Genomic DNA, 16,546 nt, shown 5'->3' with positions numbered 1-16,546 from the left:
AGTTCCCTCTCCTAGTTTCATGTTCTTTTCCCACCTGCCTCTTCCATCCCAAAGAATAAAAATCCTTAAATAATATTCCACCAGGCATGATGGGCATAATGCTTTAGTAAAAGATCTAATAGACCCAAGAGAGTATGAGGGATTTTTCCACTAGGCTAAACCTAATTTTAGCAAACCTTTCCATTTTTCAGGCTTCAGATGCCTGCTGTTTTTTTTTTTTTTTTTTTTAAAGCTTGTATGTAGGTCAAACTCCCACCAGTTTTTGCTTTGATGCTACTGTTTTGAAGCAATGTCTCATCTCTTTCTCCTTCTCACCTCCCTTTCTACCAGGGAAGGAGATACCTGAACTTTTTTTTTTTTTTTTTTTACTGGCAAAACATACAAACACACCCTTCATTTTGTTCGGTAAGGCCTGCTCCTGTGGCTTTCTTCATGTTTAGTTAAGAGGTCATGGCAATGCCTTCAGACATTGTCATCCTTATTAAAAGTGGTGAGACCTTTGTCGGACACCAGAAAAAACACAGAAATGTTTAGATATCAAAAGACAGAGTTTGCATTACAAGAAATTGATTCTGTCTTCTCCCTAGTCTTCTTAAATTCTGCCCCATTTCAGATTTGATCCTTAGAAACAGCTTTTCCAAGGAGAGAGCTGCTGCTTCAAGACACGGTGGTGTAGGTGTTAAGGAAAAGAGAATGAGCCTCAACTCAGTCTCTGCTCCTTGGGAACTCACAGGCCAAATTACACAGTCCCTCTGAGACTGTTTCCTGATCTCGAAACTGGGCTCTCTCTGTCTCACAATCTCCCTAACAACCTAGAGGATTCAATGAAATAACTGTCACTTGCTGGCAAATGGCAGGTCCTGGCTCAGAAGGGTATCCCTGTCTCCCCGCTATCTGTTCCCTAAATCCACTGCCCTAGATACCCAGCACTGTGAGTCGTATAGTATGTGACAGCCGTAACCTCCGGGTGGCACAGGGACATCGCCTACTCTTGGTGCTCCTTGCTCGCCTGAGAAGTGTTTGTGCAAAGTCCGATAAGCAGAAGTAATCTGTTTTTTCTCTAGCTCTTCCTTTTTGCTGCCACCTCTCCAAAGGGGTCACTGTTCTCTCCTTCACACCTGTGTCCCAGTGGCTTTATTGCCCTATTATGACAGAAAGGTGAGAGAACTTTGGTTTTCAGAAGACTTCGGGATTTATAGCAAGAAAAAGAAGTTTCTTGCAACTGTTGGGCTTATGGCCTTGCAAAACCCTAAAGCTGCCCTGTCACAGCTTGTTGCCATGAAAATATAGGGAAATAGGTAAACAGGCCACTGCCACTGAGCAGGTAGCTTTGGAAATGGCACCCCTGGGCCCTGCCAGCAAGAGCCTTCAGGCCTAGCCCCAGTGCCTGTTGGATAGACGTCACCTCACGGGTCTGTGTCAATCTGCAGCTGATTCTCCTCTTTGCCAGATTATTTTGTGAATAGCTCCTTTCCCTGCTGGAACTCCCACACTGAGCTGCTGGTTGGAGAACTGTTTCTCTCTGGAGCCGGGTATGGGTCAAAGAAGTGACCCATCAGTTCAGTGGCAGCACAGATTGCATGGCAAAGTCTGTGGACCCCTCCTCCAGACCCTCATCCACAGGGTGCACGGGCACCGCCTCTGGGGCCATGGTGCCCAGGTCCCACATGGGCGCCCCTGTTTACACTTCATGACCTCGGCAAGTTACTCTGCTTTTACGTCTTCTTCTTTCACCAGCTTGGTGACTTAAAACAACAGACGTGTTCTCTCAGTCTGGGAGCTAGAAGTTCATTATCTAGCCACACCTGCTCTCTTCCGGGGTTCTAGGGGACAGTCGGTTCCTTGTCTCTTTCAGCTTCTGGTGGCTGGTGGCAGCTATGTGTCTCTTATAAGGACACTTGTCATTGGATTTAGGGCCCACCAAGATAATCCAGGATGATCTCCTCAACTCAAGATCCTTAACTTAATCACATCTACAAACACCCTTTTTCTGAATATGGTTGCGTTTATGGGTTCCATGTATTAGAACATGTACCACATATCTGTTGGTGAGGGCAGGTCACCATCCAACCCACTGCAGGGTGCCATATGTTTGGTAAATTAAAAAATTACTTACTGCAGGGGCACCTGGGTGGCTCAGTCGGTTGTGTCCGGCTCTTAGTTTTGGCTCAGGTCATGGGGTCAAGCCCTGCATGGGACACCGCACTCAGTGGGGAATTTGCCTGAAGATTCTCTCCCTCCATCCCTCCCTCCCTACTCGTGTGCATTCTCTCTCTCTCTCTCTCTCTCTCTCTCACAAATCTTGTTAAAAAAAAATTTTACTGTAGGAAGCAGAGAAGAACTAAAGTGGCTAGAACTAAAGTATACATCTGAGTTTTTTTTTTTTTTTAAGATTTATTTATTTAGGGGCGCCTGGGTGGCTCAGTTGGATAAGCGTCTGCCTTCGGCTCAGGTCATGATCCTGGAGTCCCGGGATCGAGTCCCACATCGGGCTCCCTGCTCGGCGGGGAGTCTGCTTCTCCCTCTGACCCTCTTCCCTCTCGTGCTCTCTAGCTCTCATTCTCTCTCTCTCTCTCAAATAAATAAATAAAATCTTTAAAAAAAAAAGATTTATTTATTTATTTGACAGAGCACAAGCAGGGGGAGGGACAGAGGAAGAAGGAGAGAGAGGTCTTAAGCAGAGTCCACACTGAGCATGGAGCTCAATGCGGCGCCTCGATCTCATGACCCTCAGATCACCATCTGAGCTGAAACTGAGAGTTGGACGCTTAACAGACTGCACCACCTGCTGCCCCCATTTTTTTTTTTTTTAATGCTGGCTATTACATTAAATCCTTTCGCATGAGCTGTTTCATTTGAGCACAAAATAGTGTGGTAGAAAGAGAATTGGATTTAGAGTTAGAAGACTTGGATTTGATACCTCTTACAAATTCTGTGACTGTCACAAGTCCCTTAACTTTTCTGAGCTTTGGTTTTCTCTCTATACAATGAAAATATTTGCTCTCACAGCATGTTGGAGGGACCAGTGACATAATAAGGCACTATAACAAATAAACTGTTTCCCCGATCAGACAGAAGCTATAGGGTGAGAGTGGGGCAGATAGCTAGTTTCACTCTGTATAATCTCAGGAAACCCAGGCTCTGGGCATCCTCAGTGACTCAAAGAACACTCGATCTTGGTTGGGGTGACGTGGAAGTAAGATCACACTGTTTAGTTTTCCAGTCCAATTAGTTCATACTTTCCCTGTTGAGGAAGGATGTTACTGGGTGGCTGCTGACAGGGATGCCCACTGGTGAGCCAGGAGTTGGGGCAACCCGCACCTTGCTCTTCACATCAAAGCATAAACGTCTGTCTTGCTGCTAAAAACAAGCAGCATTTGGGACTGCACAGCTGTGTGTCATACCCCTTCTGTGAGCAGTCACTTGCTCTGCCCTTCCTTGTTCCTTCTTCCTTCTTCCATCCTTACCAGTACTCATTATGGCCTTTTTTGGTAAAGTCATGCCTTACCGCTCTCTTTAGTTTTCTGGAGGGAAATCTGAGAAGGGCTGGCAAAATATTCTTCCTCACTTGCTCAGGGCCTCTTGTCCAGACTGAACTTGGAAGAAGGAGGCAGCTTGTACCCACTGAGAGACAGGGGCTGTATGGGCTGGTCTAGTACATGGTTTCCATTGGCCACGGGTCCATGAAAAGTTCTTTCATCTCCAGGTTGGGAAATGAGCGGTCCAGGCTTGAAAGTGGGCCTCGTGTCTCCAAAAACAAAAGTATCTGCTGTCTCCCTGTCACACTACCAGAATAACTTTAGAGAATCACTCTTAGAGACTTAGGGACTCGGGAGCCTCTTGAACAGCGGCAGGGGACTAGTTCCATGGACCACTGACCGTGTGAGCCTTTGAGAGTTCCGTACCTCCCCTGCACCCCGCCTCACCATGCCCCTCTCATTACAGGGTGGCCTGTCCCGCGTCTCCCGTCCCCAAAGCAGGCGTCCTTGCCCGTCCTTCCCACTTCATCCCCGCTGCGCTCCGCATGTCAGATTCTCTCTCCTTCCCGCTGCACACTTGCCCTCTGCCTTGCTCTCTCACCCATTCCCAGGCCACCTGTGGGGTGCTGCCCCTCACCCCTCAGCTCCTACCGTTGTCTGCTCAGCCTGCCCCCACACAGTCCCTGCTTCTCTCCATCACACAGGTCATCAGTCCTGCATTCCTCCCTTCACAATCTTTCACCTAAGTCCCGACCCCATTCTGCGTGTAGGGCTCATCCAGCCCCTCTGCTGTGAGTCTTTTCAGACAGACCGTGGGTCACGTGGCTCTTACTTGAGCACATTTTTTTTTAACCTTTTTGAGCCTGTTCCTCAGGAAATGCAGGCAACAGCTAATAAGGTGATGCAGGTACCTCAGGGAGTGGCGAGTATGAAGATGCTCCCTATAAGGGGTAGCTCTTAGGAGTACAGGGGATGACACTTGTATTATTTTCTTTCTTTTTTTTGTTTTTTTTTTAAGGTCTTAAAATTTGTTTTATGAGTGTTTATGGGCTGTGCAGATGGCAAAAAGTGCAGATTTACACAAATACGAAGTCTTTCTTTAGAAGGGTAGTTTCAAGTGACCTTTTCTTTAGGAGAGGATGCCTGTGGGCGGGGCCTGGTCTGGGTGGGGGGTGTGGTGTTTCCCAGGAAGGCAAACTGCACAGTTGGAGCAGATGAAACAGGTTGGAGGAAATTGTAATCCACAAGACAGTATGAAGCAACTGCAATGGAAGTGGGAGCCATTCTGTCCATCAGAGTCTAGGAAAATTTCTGCGCTCAGAGACTTGATGTGGTTTTGGAATATAGATGACGTCTGGTGGGGTGAAGTCTGGAGCCGATGACCAAGAAAGAATTCTTGAGAAGTCTTTGGTGCAAAATGGTGGTTTTATTAAAGCCCAGGGAGACAGGATCCACAGGCAGAAGGAGCTGCTGCAGCAGGGTTGTTAGGAATGGCTCACTTGTATTATTTTCTGATTGCTTAACTCCGGCTGGGCCTTGTGCTTAGGATAGTCTGCTCTTGTCCTCCTATCTCTAACCCGCTCCTTCACTCCTTTGCACATCATCCAAAATCCCAAGTCATTCACAGGTTTGTCTCAGTTGACTGGAAGGTTTCAGGGCTTTTGGCCTGCTCCTTCTGCGGACTTCCCTGGATGTGCGGCCATGCTGTACATGTGTGGGCTGTGTGACATACAACAGATTGGATAGTAGCTCCTGGAATCTCCATGTCACTCCCTAGATGGATGGGCTCTCCATCGCTGCCGAAATGTGCCCCAGCACTGTGGCACAGGGCCCAGCAGCTTGGCTTCGATGCTCAGCTGGTGTGAGGGGGTGGCAGTGTCCGCCCCACAGTGAGTTCAGTGCCTGCTCTTGCCTTCTATGCGCAGTTTGACCAAGCTCTCCCCCAGTGGACGGACCTTGGGGGTCCTGTGCTGGGCTCTTGCCTTTTTGCATTATAGCGCACGGAAAGTGGGCCTAAGAGCCCCCAACTTGATGTCCTTTTTATTCTGAGGCATAATGTTGATATATTTTGCTTTCTAAAAATTGTCCCCCAAAGTCGGTAGACCACCTTTTCCTCTGACTCTTGAACTTCTGGAGTGCCCTTCACTGACACCCCAGTAGTGAGGGGCTCCTGTCCCTGGGTCCTGGGGGTCAGGGAACAGACACTGCAGATAAGTGGTGTGAGGCTTGAAACTTCATGTGTCTTTTCTTTTTTTTTTAAGATTTTATTTATTTATTTGACAGAGAGACACAGCGAGAGAGGGAACACAAGCAGGGGGAGTGGGAGAGGGAGAAGCAGGCTTCCAGGGAGCCCGATGCAGGGCTCGATCCCAGGACCCCGGGATCATGACCTGAGCCGAAGGCAGACGCTTAACGCCTGAGCCACCCAGGTGCCCCTTGTGTGTCTTTCTTAAGACAGACCTTTTTCTAAACAGTGACCAAGAACTCCCCTTAGGTTATCTCCAAATTTACAAGACTGGACCTCAAGCATTCTTACTTCCAGCTTTCTCAGAACTGTCTAGAAACCTGTATTTAGTTTCATACAACTGACCTTACAGAGATACTGAAGTCCCTAGATTTAAAAACAAAATACCATAAATTCTCTCTCCTTATTCTTTTTTTTTTTTAAGATTTTATTTATTTAATTGACAGAGAGACAGCAAGAGAGGGAACACAAGCAGAGGGAGTGGGAGAGGGAGAAGCAGGCCTCCCGTTGAGTAGGGAGCCCAATGCGGGGCTCGATCCCAGGACCCTGGGACCATGACCTGAGCCGAAGGCAGTCGCTTAACCAACTGAGCCACCCAGGTGCCCCTTCTCTTTCCTTACTCTATAGAGAGTATAATTTGCCTAGAGAGAGAGAGAAGCATGCACTCCAACCCTAGTGTGTGCCCATTAAACTATTCTCCTTTGTAGCTCTTTAAAAACCAAGCCCAGCAGCCAAACCACTGAGTTTAAGAACAAATAAATATTCATCATATCTAAAGCAAGATTGGCAAACTACAACCTGTGGGCCAACTCTGGCTCATCTCCTGTTTTTGTATGGACTGCAGACTAAGAATGGTTTTTACATTTTAAATGGTTGGGGGAAACTCAACAGAAGAATGTTTATATCTCATGAAGATTATGTGAAATTCACATTTCAGAGTCCATAAATAAAGATATATTGGGACACAGTCTCACATATTTGTTATCTGTGACACCTGTATGTCATCTTTGACTGCCTTCATACTACAATGACAAAGTTGAATAGCTGTGCCAGAGACCATACGGTCTGAAGGTCCAAATATTTACTGTCTGGCTCTACAGAAAAAGTTTGCTGAAAGTCCTGACGGCTCAGTATGAAACTGCAGACAGGAGGTATTTTACTGTTCTTGTGTCTGGTGTCTCCTCTCGTTAATTTCAAACCAGTAGGAAGAGATAAAGGGGTCATCTGTTTTTCTCGCAAGCCCCCCGCCTCCCCACCACAGTGTTTCATGGTGGGGGCTAGAAGGAGATAATGTTTTTGTGAACAGGACTTGGAACTTCCGATCAGAATCTCTTTTTAATGTTGATTTCACAGTTGTGACCAATATCCTTTCACACATACCCTCCCACGAAGCCCCTGTGTGAAGCTCAGTCTTGACTGAGTTACTATCCTTGGACTGTGCACTAACTTGCTGTGAAAGTCCGCTCCATCCCATGTGGCCTGTGCTTGGTATTTTGTGCCCTCAGGAAAATGTATGACAAGCCACTGTCCACACAGACTAACCAAAACAAATGTTTTCTTTTAGGGTGCTTTTCTTGTAATTGCTTCTGACAGCTCCCTGCCTGTACCAGGGTTTAGGGTAGCCATTCGCTCCATAGATTGCCCCATTATCCTTCCTCCTCCCCCAAAATGAAAATCTGGACATAGAGATTATTACAGATTATTGCTCTGTTGGTATTTCAGATCCTTCAGAGGGTTAGGTATTTGTATTTAGCAGCCCTGGCCATTGACTTGATCCCTTTCTCCCTAGTACACTTACCTTAATACTTTAAATCTCCTTCCACAGGTCAGATACCAGGTCCAGGTTCCATGATCCCTGGGCAGCCCATGCCAGGCCGCATGATTCCCACCGTTGCAGCCAACATCCACCCCCCCGGAAGTGGCCCAGCCCCTCCTGGTATGCCTCCAATGCCAGGAAACATCTTAGGACCCCGGGTACCCCTCACGGCACCTAATGGCATGTGTAAGTAGCATGACGGGGGGAAGCATCTCCATAGGGTCTCTCTGGGCAGGCTGTAGACAAGGGACAAAGGCTTTATTCTCTAGGTGATCTATAGTTTGGCAGGTCCATGGACAGTGCAGCCTGTGGCAGTGGGTTCCAGAAGATCGGTTTGTGGTCAGTGCTCTTCAGCACCCCTGATGAGCAGGTGCACAGGTGGTGAGGGCAGATGCTTACAGTCGTTTGGCCATGTGTGCCATAGCGTTTATGGCATGCACTCTCGCCCCTGAGGTCTGTGGAGAGGCCAGGAAGACATTCCTCACCCACTCCTCTTTAAGCCTTAGGTCTAGCTTGAATCTTGTTAGACATACCGAGTTGCTGGTGGTTTTCCTACAGGAGCCTTTTATGGACACCGGATTCAAAATGGAGGGTGCAAAGAAAGAAGAACCGGTTTAAGGCAGAAATCACAAGTCTCTCGTAGCTACTCTGGGATCTTGGTAGTAGCGGCTTAGACTCAGGAAGGCGTACTGAGGGGCTGTGTTGAGAGGGAATGGGAGGTCCTAGCAGGCTCTGTGGAGAAGGCACGGCTGCTGCTGAGCAGTGTCTTTCTGACATACGTATGAAGCCAGGGCTTTTCTCCAGTACACCGTGGTCTCCTCCAACCCTCCAGAGGGTTGCTTCAGAAGCTCTGCCCTGCCCTTTACTCCTGTCGATCTTCTCGGAATGATCCCAAAATGCAGCCAGTAGTGGCCGGGTACCCCAGCCACATCTGTGATCCCGGTTCATTTACAAGTTCACGTATGTGCTGTTCACAGTACAGAGCTAGGACTCAAGAATTCCTGGTCTCCAGGAGCTTTAGTTGGGAAAACAAGAAATGAACAAGTAGATAGTAGTATATAGGATTTACAAGTTATCTGAGACTCTGAAGTGCTTTGAGTGCACTATAGCACTCGGGGAGACTTCCCAGCGCCAGGAGGCAGGCTGCACAAAGGCATGTCTCATTTCTGTCTGGGCCCCTAGGGGCTAGGACAGAGTAGGTGCAGGGAAGAAAGACAGCAATATAGCTGGGTGTATAGGATTGTGACAGTAGGAAAACATCTCCCTTGAGTCCTTGGTCAACGATTGTAGTATAGTGGATACTTCTTTTCCTTGGCAAGAACACACTTGAGCTCACTGCCTTACAGGCAGTATACAGATGTGCCAGTCTGCCAAGACAGTTGACCATCTTAGTTGCAGAGATAATATCCTTGGTCTTTACCACTGTCCAGGATTTCATCCTGAAGGGCCCTGAGGGGAACACCTTGAGAATGTGGAGGGTTTCAGGTGCTTCTCTCTGCCCTGCACCCCTGCTCCTGACACAAATGAGTGTTTCCAGGATTCTGAGCCGCTGACTTGGCTCTAAGTCCCAGGCAGGCCTCACTGGGTGAGGTGATTCCCCTCTTCAGGTCTTAGTTTCCTCCACTGGAAAGATGACCCAGGGGATTAGATCAGGGGCCTTCAGAATGCTTTGAAGAGCTCTATCAGTTTGGTGGAAATCTCCTGGGGGGAAGGTTGGGTGAACTGACTGGTAAGCAAGGCTGTACTTGAATTATTTGTTTCATGTTTCCGTTTCTGACAAAATCAAGAGGTTTAAAAAACCCTGGATTAAATCATCTCTAGGGTTCCTTTGTACGCTAAGCAGCTAAAGTTGAAATAGGAAAGAGCCCCAGACACTCATACTAATTGTTCCCTTCAGGACCTGACCTAGTTTTGGCCAAAAATCCAAGGACTGCAGTTCAGGAGCCGCGGGGCCTCCCAGGACTGTCCAGCTTGTCAGCAGCTGCCTCGAGTGAAGCTCTCTGGCCCTGGTGGAGACACTTAATCAGCAAGAAGTTGATAATCTATTTTGTGCCCACCTAGGCCAGGCACTGAGAGAGAAAGAAAGAAGACACAGAACTTGCCCAGGAAGGAGCTTTATCATTTAACTGAAGAAATAAAATTAGCAGAGAGAACCATTAAAATGCAATAAAATCAAACTATAATTAAGTTCTGCAAAGGTCTGGAGTGATTCTTGGAAGGGCTGGGCCGCGGAGGAGGTTGGGACAGATTCAGACACCTCACCAGGCGAGCCGCGACCTGGGGCTTCAGGGGGACCTGACCCGCATGGCCCACGGTGGCAGCAGCGCCTCGAAGGCTGCATGGATTGCCTGCCGTAAAGAAAATTACTTCCTCGGCCCTTTTTCTCTGACTGGGCTCTTTCCCAAGCCCTTGTGTTTCCAGCAATGACGAGTCCCTCTTGGCTGTGTTTGCAGATGCCCCTCCGCCGCCGCCGCCGCCGCCGCCGCCGCCCGCTGATGGAGTCCCTCCGCCTCCCGCTCCAGGCCCACCAGCCTCAGCCGCCCCCTAGCCCGGAGGATGCAGGCAGCGTCCACGCCCAGCGCCGGCAGCTGCAGGGGGATGACGAGACTTGTGCTCCGCGGCTTCCTCGGGTTTCTTTTAGGATTTTTCTTCTCGCAGCCCCAAGCACGCATCCCGTATTTCCCCGTCCCTCTCGCCAGCCCTCGCCATGCCGTGACGCGTGCTGTGTCAGGTCCTCCGCCGGCACTGGGGGGGGGGGGGGCGGGTAGCCTGCGTCCCCCTGTCCTGGTGTGGGGTATACTGACCGTTTCTCTGCAGGTCCTGTCAGCACGAGAAGTTCATTTCTGTTGTTTCAGTGCTCTCCCCTCAGTGTTTGGCTTTGTCTGATGCTTACGTAGCTCATGCTTTAGAATCATTATGTTTTTTTTTTCTTTTGTCATTGTTGCTTTAAATGAGAGCATCCTAAGTTCATAGGAACCAAAAAAAATGGTGATGGGCAGAGGAAATAGCCAGAAGGGACAAACCTAAAGGCATTATAAGTGACCTTATTTCTGCTAATCTGAGCTAAGATTGGTGCTGATGGTGAAGTTTCATGAGACTTTTGCCCCACATAGACGCACCAAAATTCAAAGAGTTGGGGACAGGGTGGGACCCCACTGACTTTATTCCTGGTGAGGAATGGGAGGACCCCCGCCCCCCCTGCGTGGCCCCTTTTGTACCTGGTAAGGGAGCGCATTAGAGCAGACCTACTCCTTCCCTGGGCCCACTGGTTCTGGCTTACCGTAGAGATGCTTGGTTGGATTAGGGGTGGGATCTGGGGAAGCGTTTCTTCATTCCCTAGACTAACCAGGAACATTTGAGAGTCTAGGGACATGACCACCCACTGAGTCTAGTCCACTAGTCACTGCTTTGTACTCATTCTTTTTTTCCCTCCCCCTCTTTAAAAAAAAAAAAACCTTTAAAAAGGAAAAAAAAAAAAGTAAGTAGATAGTGCTAAACATTTTAGCTCATGGAACTTGGTTTAGGATGGCTGGGGGTTCAAGTCCCCAAACTACCTCTTGCAGTCCAGGGTGAGTGGGGTTTGGTGAAGCGGTACTTTAGGTTTGGGACGGGATTGGAGAAGTGGGCCGGGATCAAGGGCCTCTCGTCCCTTCTCCCTTCCTTTTCTGACATCTCACATTCCATCTGTCGCAGGGCTGTCAGGGAGATGCTGGGGGGTTCCAAGGCACTCAGCTGGCAATCAGAGCGTCATGCTTTGAGGGTTCGGGTACTCGGACTGAGAGATCGGAATGCCATTCCAGAGGAGGAGCCACAAACATGCCTTAACGCGAGCCCATTTCTACCCCTGCTGATGAATTACTTGAGAGTTCTTGGTTTTCTCTTCTTGTGCTTGTTCCCTCCCCTCTATCCTTCCATGGATGGGGGAAGGGTGTGTTTGGTGGATCTTGATTTCCAAAGCACCTGGCCTCTTCATGTCACCTTCTCAAGTGGCAGTTTTATTATTTAGAATGCAAAGTGGAACACCTTTTGGATATCTTTTTCTATATATTCTGTAAAGCTTTACATACGAGAGGGTGTAGGGAGGTGTTTATAAAACACCTCAGAACTTCCTTCCTTAGTATCAGAAAGCAAAAAAAATAAATACAACCATAATTAAGATTTGCCTTTCAAACCCTCAGGTGTTGCCTCTAACCAGGTGGCCCTGGTCACCATCTGAGTACTGGAACCAAGGAAACCTTGTTCTTTTGCGTGTGTGTTCTGGACTCTTGGAGTGGAAATGAGCTTGTTCCTGCTGGAGTTGAGTTCCAATGCATTTGCCTCCAGAAAGATCCCAGTGCCTTTTGACAATGGCCAGGGTGTTCCCTAATTCCCGCCAGTCTTTCCCAAAGGAAACTCATTCCAAATACTTACCTTTTCCACTGGGGTCTTAGAAGGAAAATGGAATTCTGGTTCATACTGTGGTCCCTTGTAACCTCAGGTCTTTAATGTGATCACTTTCAAATTTAAAAGATCCAGGTGGAAATATTTTTACTATGCTGATAACAATTCTACAGAATACCTGAATTCTTAACACTGTTATGTTTCAATATAAGTGGTGACTTTTTCTTTTCATGTCTTTGATCTGGTTTCGTTCCTGTAATAAAGCCACCCAATGTGGGGGGGGTGGGGGTGGGAATAATATGTGGTTTTTGTACAAACGTGTTTCTCAGTGTGTTATTTTGGAAAAATGAAGGGAGGGGAGTTTTGGGAGATTAGAAGAAATTGATCAAGAAGACCTAATCTCCCTCTTTTTTAGTGAATAAATAGAACATTTCTGGATTCTAGTCCCATTCTCTGCATTCACACACCAGTCTCTTCATGTGTCCTATGAGGAGCGTAAATATTCAGCCCCACCTGGTCCTGGTCGCAGTGAGTTCAGCGATTCGGGGCTTCCTGACCAACCACCTTGATGATGCTTAAGGAGCATACAGTTAAATGTGCCTTGCCCACTCTTTTCCATGGTCAAAGTGAAGAAAGAGGTGTGGCCAACATCCTGGCACCTCCAAGAGAAGGAATAGTTTTGTTTGGCAAGCTAGAGCATGTCTGTCAGGATGCAGTTTAGACGGCCCCAAGTTGGAGGCAGGCCTTGAGGGTAGTTGGTTCCATGAACCTTGATGTACTTCTAAGGACAGCCTTTGAGCATCCACAGGTGCAAACCCTGTGCAGAAAAAAGGAAGGAGCCATTGCTTTTGAGAGGCTCATGAACCCAGTGTAGCAAAAGCGGTGGATTCTGTGCAGAGTTGTGCACGCTTGACCCCTCGCAGAGGTGCGCTGGCTGGGTTGTGCTCTGCTGCCCAACCTGTTCCAACTTACCTGTAGCACAGGGTGCTAGGACCAGCAGGGTCTCCCAAAGTTCCTGTACTTCCCAGGGGTGATGAAGGAGGTTAATCCTTGACCCAAACTAGAGACTAGTTTATAAGCTTGAGTGTGAGTTCTTTTTAAAGTATAACAGGACATGTATAACCACTCTTCCACAGGTTCCTCAGATCCTTACTGTGGAGTGGTTCCCCCAAATGTAGTTATGGACAGTAGTTTGCCAACCTGAGGACAGATCAGGATCACCCATAGGATTGTTCACAGACAAGCTGCTCGGCCCCACCCTCAGAACTGATTGAGCAGGTCTGGAGTGAGTTCTTGATATACTGTGTTTAGAGCGGGACAGAGGGAGAAGGAGAGAGAGAATCTTAAGTACGCTCCATGCTGAGGCTCAGTCTCACCACCCTGAGATCATGACCCAGGCTGAAATCAAGAGTCGGATGCTTAACCGACTGAGCCACCCAGGCACCCCTGAAATACTGTTTTTAACATTTCCAGGGGGTCCTGATGCACGTGGGCAAGGGACCACCCTTTGAGAACCACTGGTTAGGAAGGTTGTGTGGTACAGCAAGATCTCTGTGGTTCCTGACAGTTCATTCTTTTTTTTTTTACTTTGACAGAGACACAGCGACAGAGGGAACACAAGCAGGGGGAGTGGGAGAGGGAGAAGCAGGCTTCCCACAGAGCAGGGAGCCCGATGCGGGGCTCGACCCCAGGACCCCGGGATCATGACCTGAGCCGAAGGCAGACGCTTAATGACTGAGCCACCCAGGCGCCCCGCTGACTGTTCATTCTATGAGTTCCATTCATCCAGTAAACATTTGAGGGCCTCTTAGGTGCCAGGCATTGGACCTTGCATGCAGTGAAGTCATAATTATGAATAAGGTAGGCAAGGCCCCTGCACTCCAGGCCACTTACATCCTTGTCAGGTGGGGGATACAAGACCATAAATAGTTAATAAGAAATAGGATTATTTTGAGGGCGTCTGGGTGGCTCAGTCATTAAGTGCCTGCCTTTGGCTTGGGTCGTGATCCCGGGGTCCTGGGATCGAGCCCCACATTGGGCTCCCTGCTCAGCGGGAAGCCTGCTTCTCCCTCTCCCACTCCCCCTGCTTGTGTTCCCTCTCTCGCTGTGTCTCTCTCTGTCAAATAAATAAAATAAATCTTAAAAAAAAAATAGGATTATTTTGGATAGTGCCAAGTGGTCGTGAAGAAAAACGGTATACTCAAAGAGCTTTCTGGGGGATAATGTAAATAGTGTGAGCTGGATGTGTTTACATGATTTCTGTCCTGCTGGGTGTGGTTACCTGAGGGTTCACCTTCATTCCAGGAAGACCTCATCTGAATAATCAGAGCACCCCTTTGGATACACAGTGCCTGCCCTGAGATTTCCTTCTGCAAACCTCTCTGCCCGTGACCTTTAGTTAACCCTGCTTTCTCTTCTCCGGCTCCTAGAGCATAGCTGCACTTCACTTGGTCCTGTTGAAGGAGGACTTACTGGGAACAAGGTGAAAGCATCTTGCTCCCCTGTGAATGGATGGTCTCCATCTAAGGAAATCACCTTGCAGAATAGGATGGAAGCCCAGGACCCTCAGTGTTGGATCCCTTGTGAACAGCTCCCCTGGACTTCATTTCCTGGTGGCTTGTTTTTAGGCCTGCCACCTCTCTTTACTAGGAAGCGCCTTTGACCCTGAATTTGAAACTGAACTGAGACAGTAGTGACCAAAAGGAGTCCTGTGAATAGGCTTAACCAGAGGTTCCGAAACAAATTAGAGCTAGCTCTCTCTGCCTGAGACCCCCCCCCCAGCCCTTTCCAACCCATGGGACCCCAAGGGGAGAGAGAGACTTGTCTGATCCCCTCTTCCTGCTCCTGGCCTGCCTTGGAGAACTGGGGCCAACTCTATTCCCTCCTGTCCCCAGAGGCCTTCCTAGGCCCTTCCAAGCCCACGGAGAGCATTCAGGTGACTGCTGGCAGCCACCTTACCACTGCGGACCCTTAGGGTCTGCAAAATAGCCATGCCTTCATACAGTACCATGACCAACACCTTCAGACGACTTAGACCGGAAAGAAAATCCCTCCCACTCTCTCCTGTGGCAACCTACCACCTCAGGTGCCCTCACAACTAGATGGTCCCAGAGGGAGTTAGGAAGCAGCGGTGCCATTGGAAGGTAATAGCTCCTTTGCACAGGCTGATTTCCATGGCTGGTTTGGCCCTGACACTTCACGGATTTCCCATAGTCATCCCAATGGACTGGCATTCCTTGTTCCAGTCTGCTTATTGTGTAGTACCTATGGGTTTCCTGAGAACCACCTGGAGAGGTCGCCTGCTGAGACAGCAGGACTCTTCCTGCAAACAAGCCTAGTTGATCCATGTCTGAGGCTGTGTTGGCTTGTGCTGTGTGGCTTTCTCCCAACTGACTTGGCTTTGGGGGAATGAAATTCAGGGTTTTTTCCCATCTTGCAGCAGACCCACTGCCAGGAAAAGATGACCACCTCCAGGTTGTGACATGCTTTTCTAGGAGGGGTACTTGTGCGATTGAGAGTCCAGAGTTCTTGCAGTGAGGAGGTGCTTGTCAGCGCACGTAACTCGGGCCGCTCACTCTTGGCTCTTCCCTTCTTCCTGGTAATGGTGCAAGAAGGTCCACTAGCAGCAGCCCATCACCAAAAATGGTCAGAGCTGACTGCCCCATAGTCCAGATCTCTCCTGGCAGGGGAGAGGCAGTGCTAGATGGCCCTTTCTGATTCTGACCTAGAATATGAGTCTGGATCATTGCCAGGTTGTACCCTGTTAAGAAATCATAGCACCGACCCTTAAAATGCCCGAGTGTGGGGGTTGGGGAGAGAGGCAGGGCTTCCATTCTGCCAAGTGAGGCCTGACCTGTGCATCCTGATTCCTCTTTTGTACTTAAGAAGCAAGAATGAAAAGGTTTGAAATCAAGATCTCGGCTCAAGTCCTGGCCCTACCACATCATTAGCATGATCTGTGTCAGTTTGCAAATGTGCAGAATGGGTAAGATATTTGTAGCATGATTGTGAGGAACAGGACAAATTAGAGTACTAGGAAAACTAGAAACTCACAAAAATGTTAATAGTTACTACTGAGGACTTAAAGCCAGGAACCATGCTGCTTCCTGTCCAGACTGAAGTATGCCCCCAGCCATGGCAACTGGAGCAGCTCCTGTCCTGGACAGCAGCCCCTAGTTAAGCTAGAGGCTTTCTATGCACAAGGAGGCAGGCTGTAGCCATGGCAATGGGCCTTGTGCCTGCCTTGGTACTGGAGGCAGGTTGCCAAACCCAATAGGAACCTTTTGGAAGCCATTGCCCCACAAAAGCATCCTTGATGCCCAAATGCACAAGACTTGAATGTGGGCACATGGGTGTAGACTCTAGATAGAGGTTAATTTCCCTTTCTTTCACTCTGCAGTTCCTACATCTTCGATCTCTTCTTTGGCCCACCCTAACCCCTGGGCCCAGAAAAAGTACTGCAGTCACTGGACACTATGGTTACCACTGTCTCATAAAGGAAATGGGTTACTAACTCCCAAGGTCACGCAGATCTGATGCCAAATCCTTCTTTTCCTGTCACCCTCCATTGCCTGATGAGTTTCTCCCACTCATCTCGTGGAGGTGGCTCCAGACCAGCCGTGCCGT

At 48.6% G+C, this 16,546-nt stretch overlaps 1 protein-coding gene across 3 annotated transcripts in view; it reads left to right on the top strand.

The window, feature by feature from the left end:
- Positions 1-12,358, top strand: part of SMARCC1 (SWI/SNF related BAF chromatin remodeling complex subunit C1) — a 172,706-nt gene extending 160,348 nt beyond the window's left edge. For 2 of the 3 annotated variants that reach the window (XM_025884852.2, XM_025884851.2), the window contains exons 27-28: positions 7,550-7,726; positions 9,994-12,358. In XM_025884852.2, coding sequence (XP_025740637.1) covers positions 7,550-7,726; positions 9,994-10,088 — 272 coding nt within the window. In that variant the 3' untranslated portion in view covers positions 10,089-12,358. Of the gene's footprint in view, positions 1-7,549; positions 7,727-9,437; positions 9,728-9,993 lie in introns of those variants that run through there. The other variant, XM_025884853.2, reaches the window with a different exon arrangement.
- The last annotated feature ends 4,188 nt before the right edge of the window (positions 12,359-16,546 follow it).

Source organism: Callorhinus ursinus, unplaced genomic scaffold, assembly GCF_003265705.2.
Source record: "Callorhinus ursinus isolate GAN/ISIS: 27379988/994484 unplaced genomic scaffold, GSC_fseal_2.0 scaffold15, whole genome shotgun sequence".
Lineage (NCBI taxonomy): Eukaryota > Metazoa > Chordata > Mammalia > Carnivora > Otariidae > Callorhinus > Callorhinus ursinus.
Note: the sequence above shows the minus strand (reverse complement) of the source record. Positions and strands in the feature narration are given on the sequence as shown.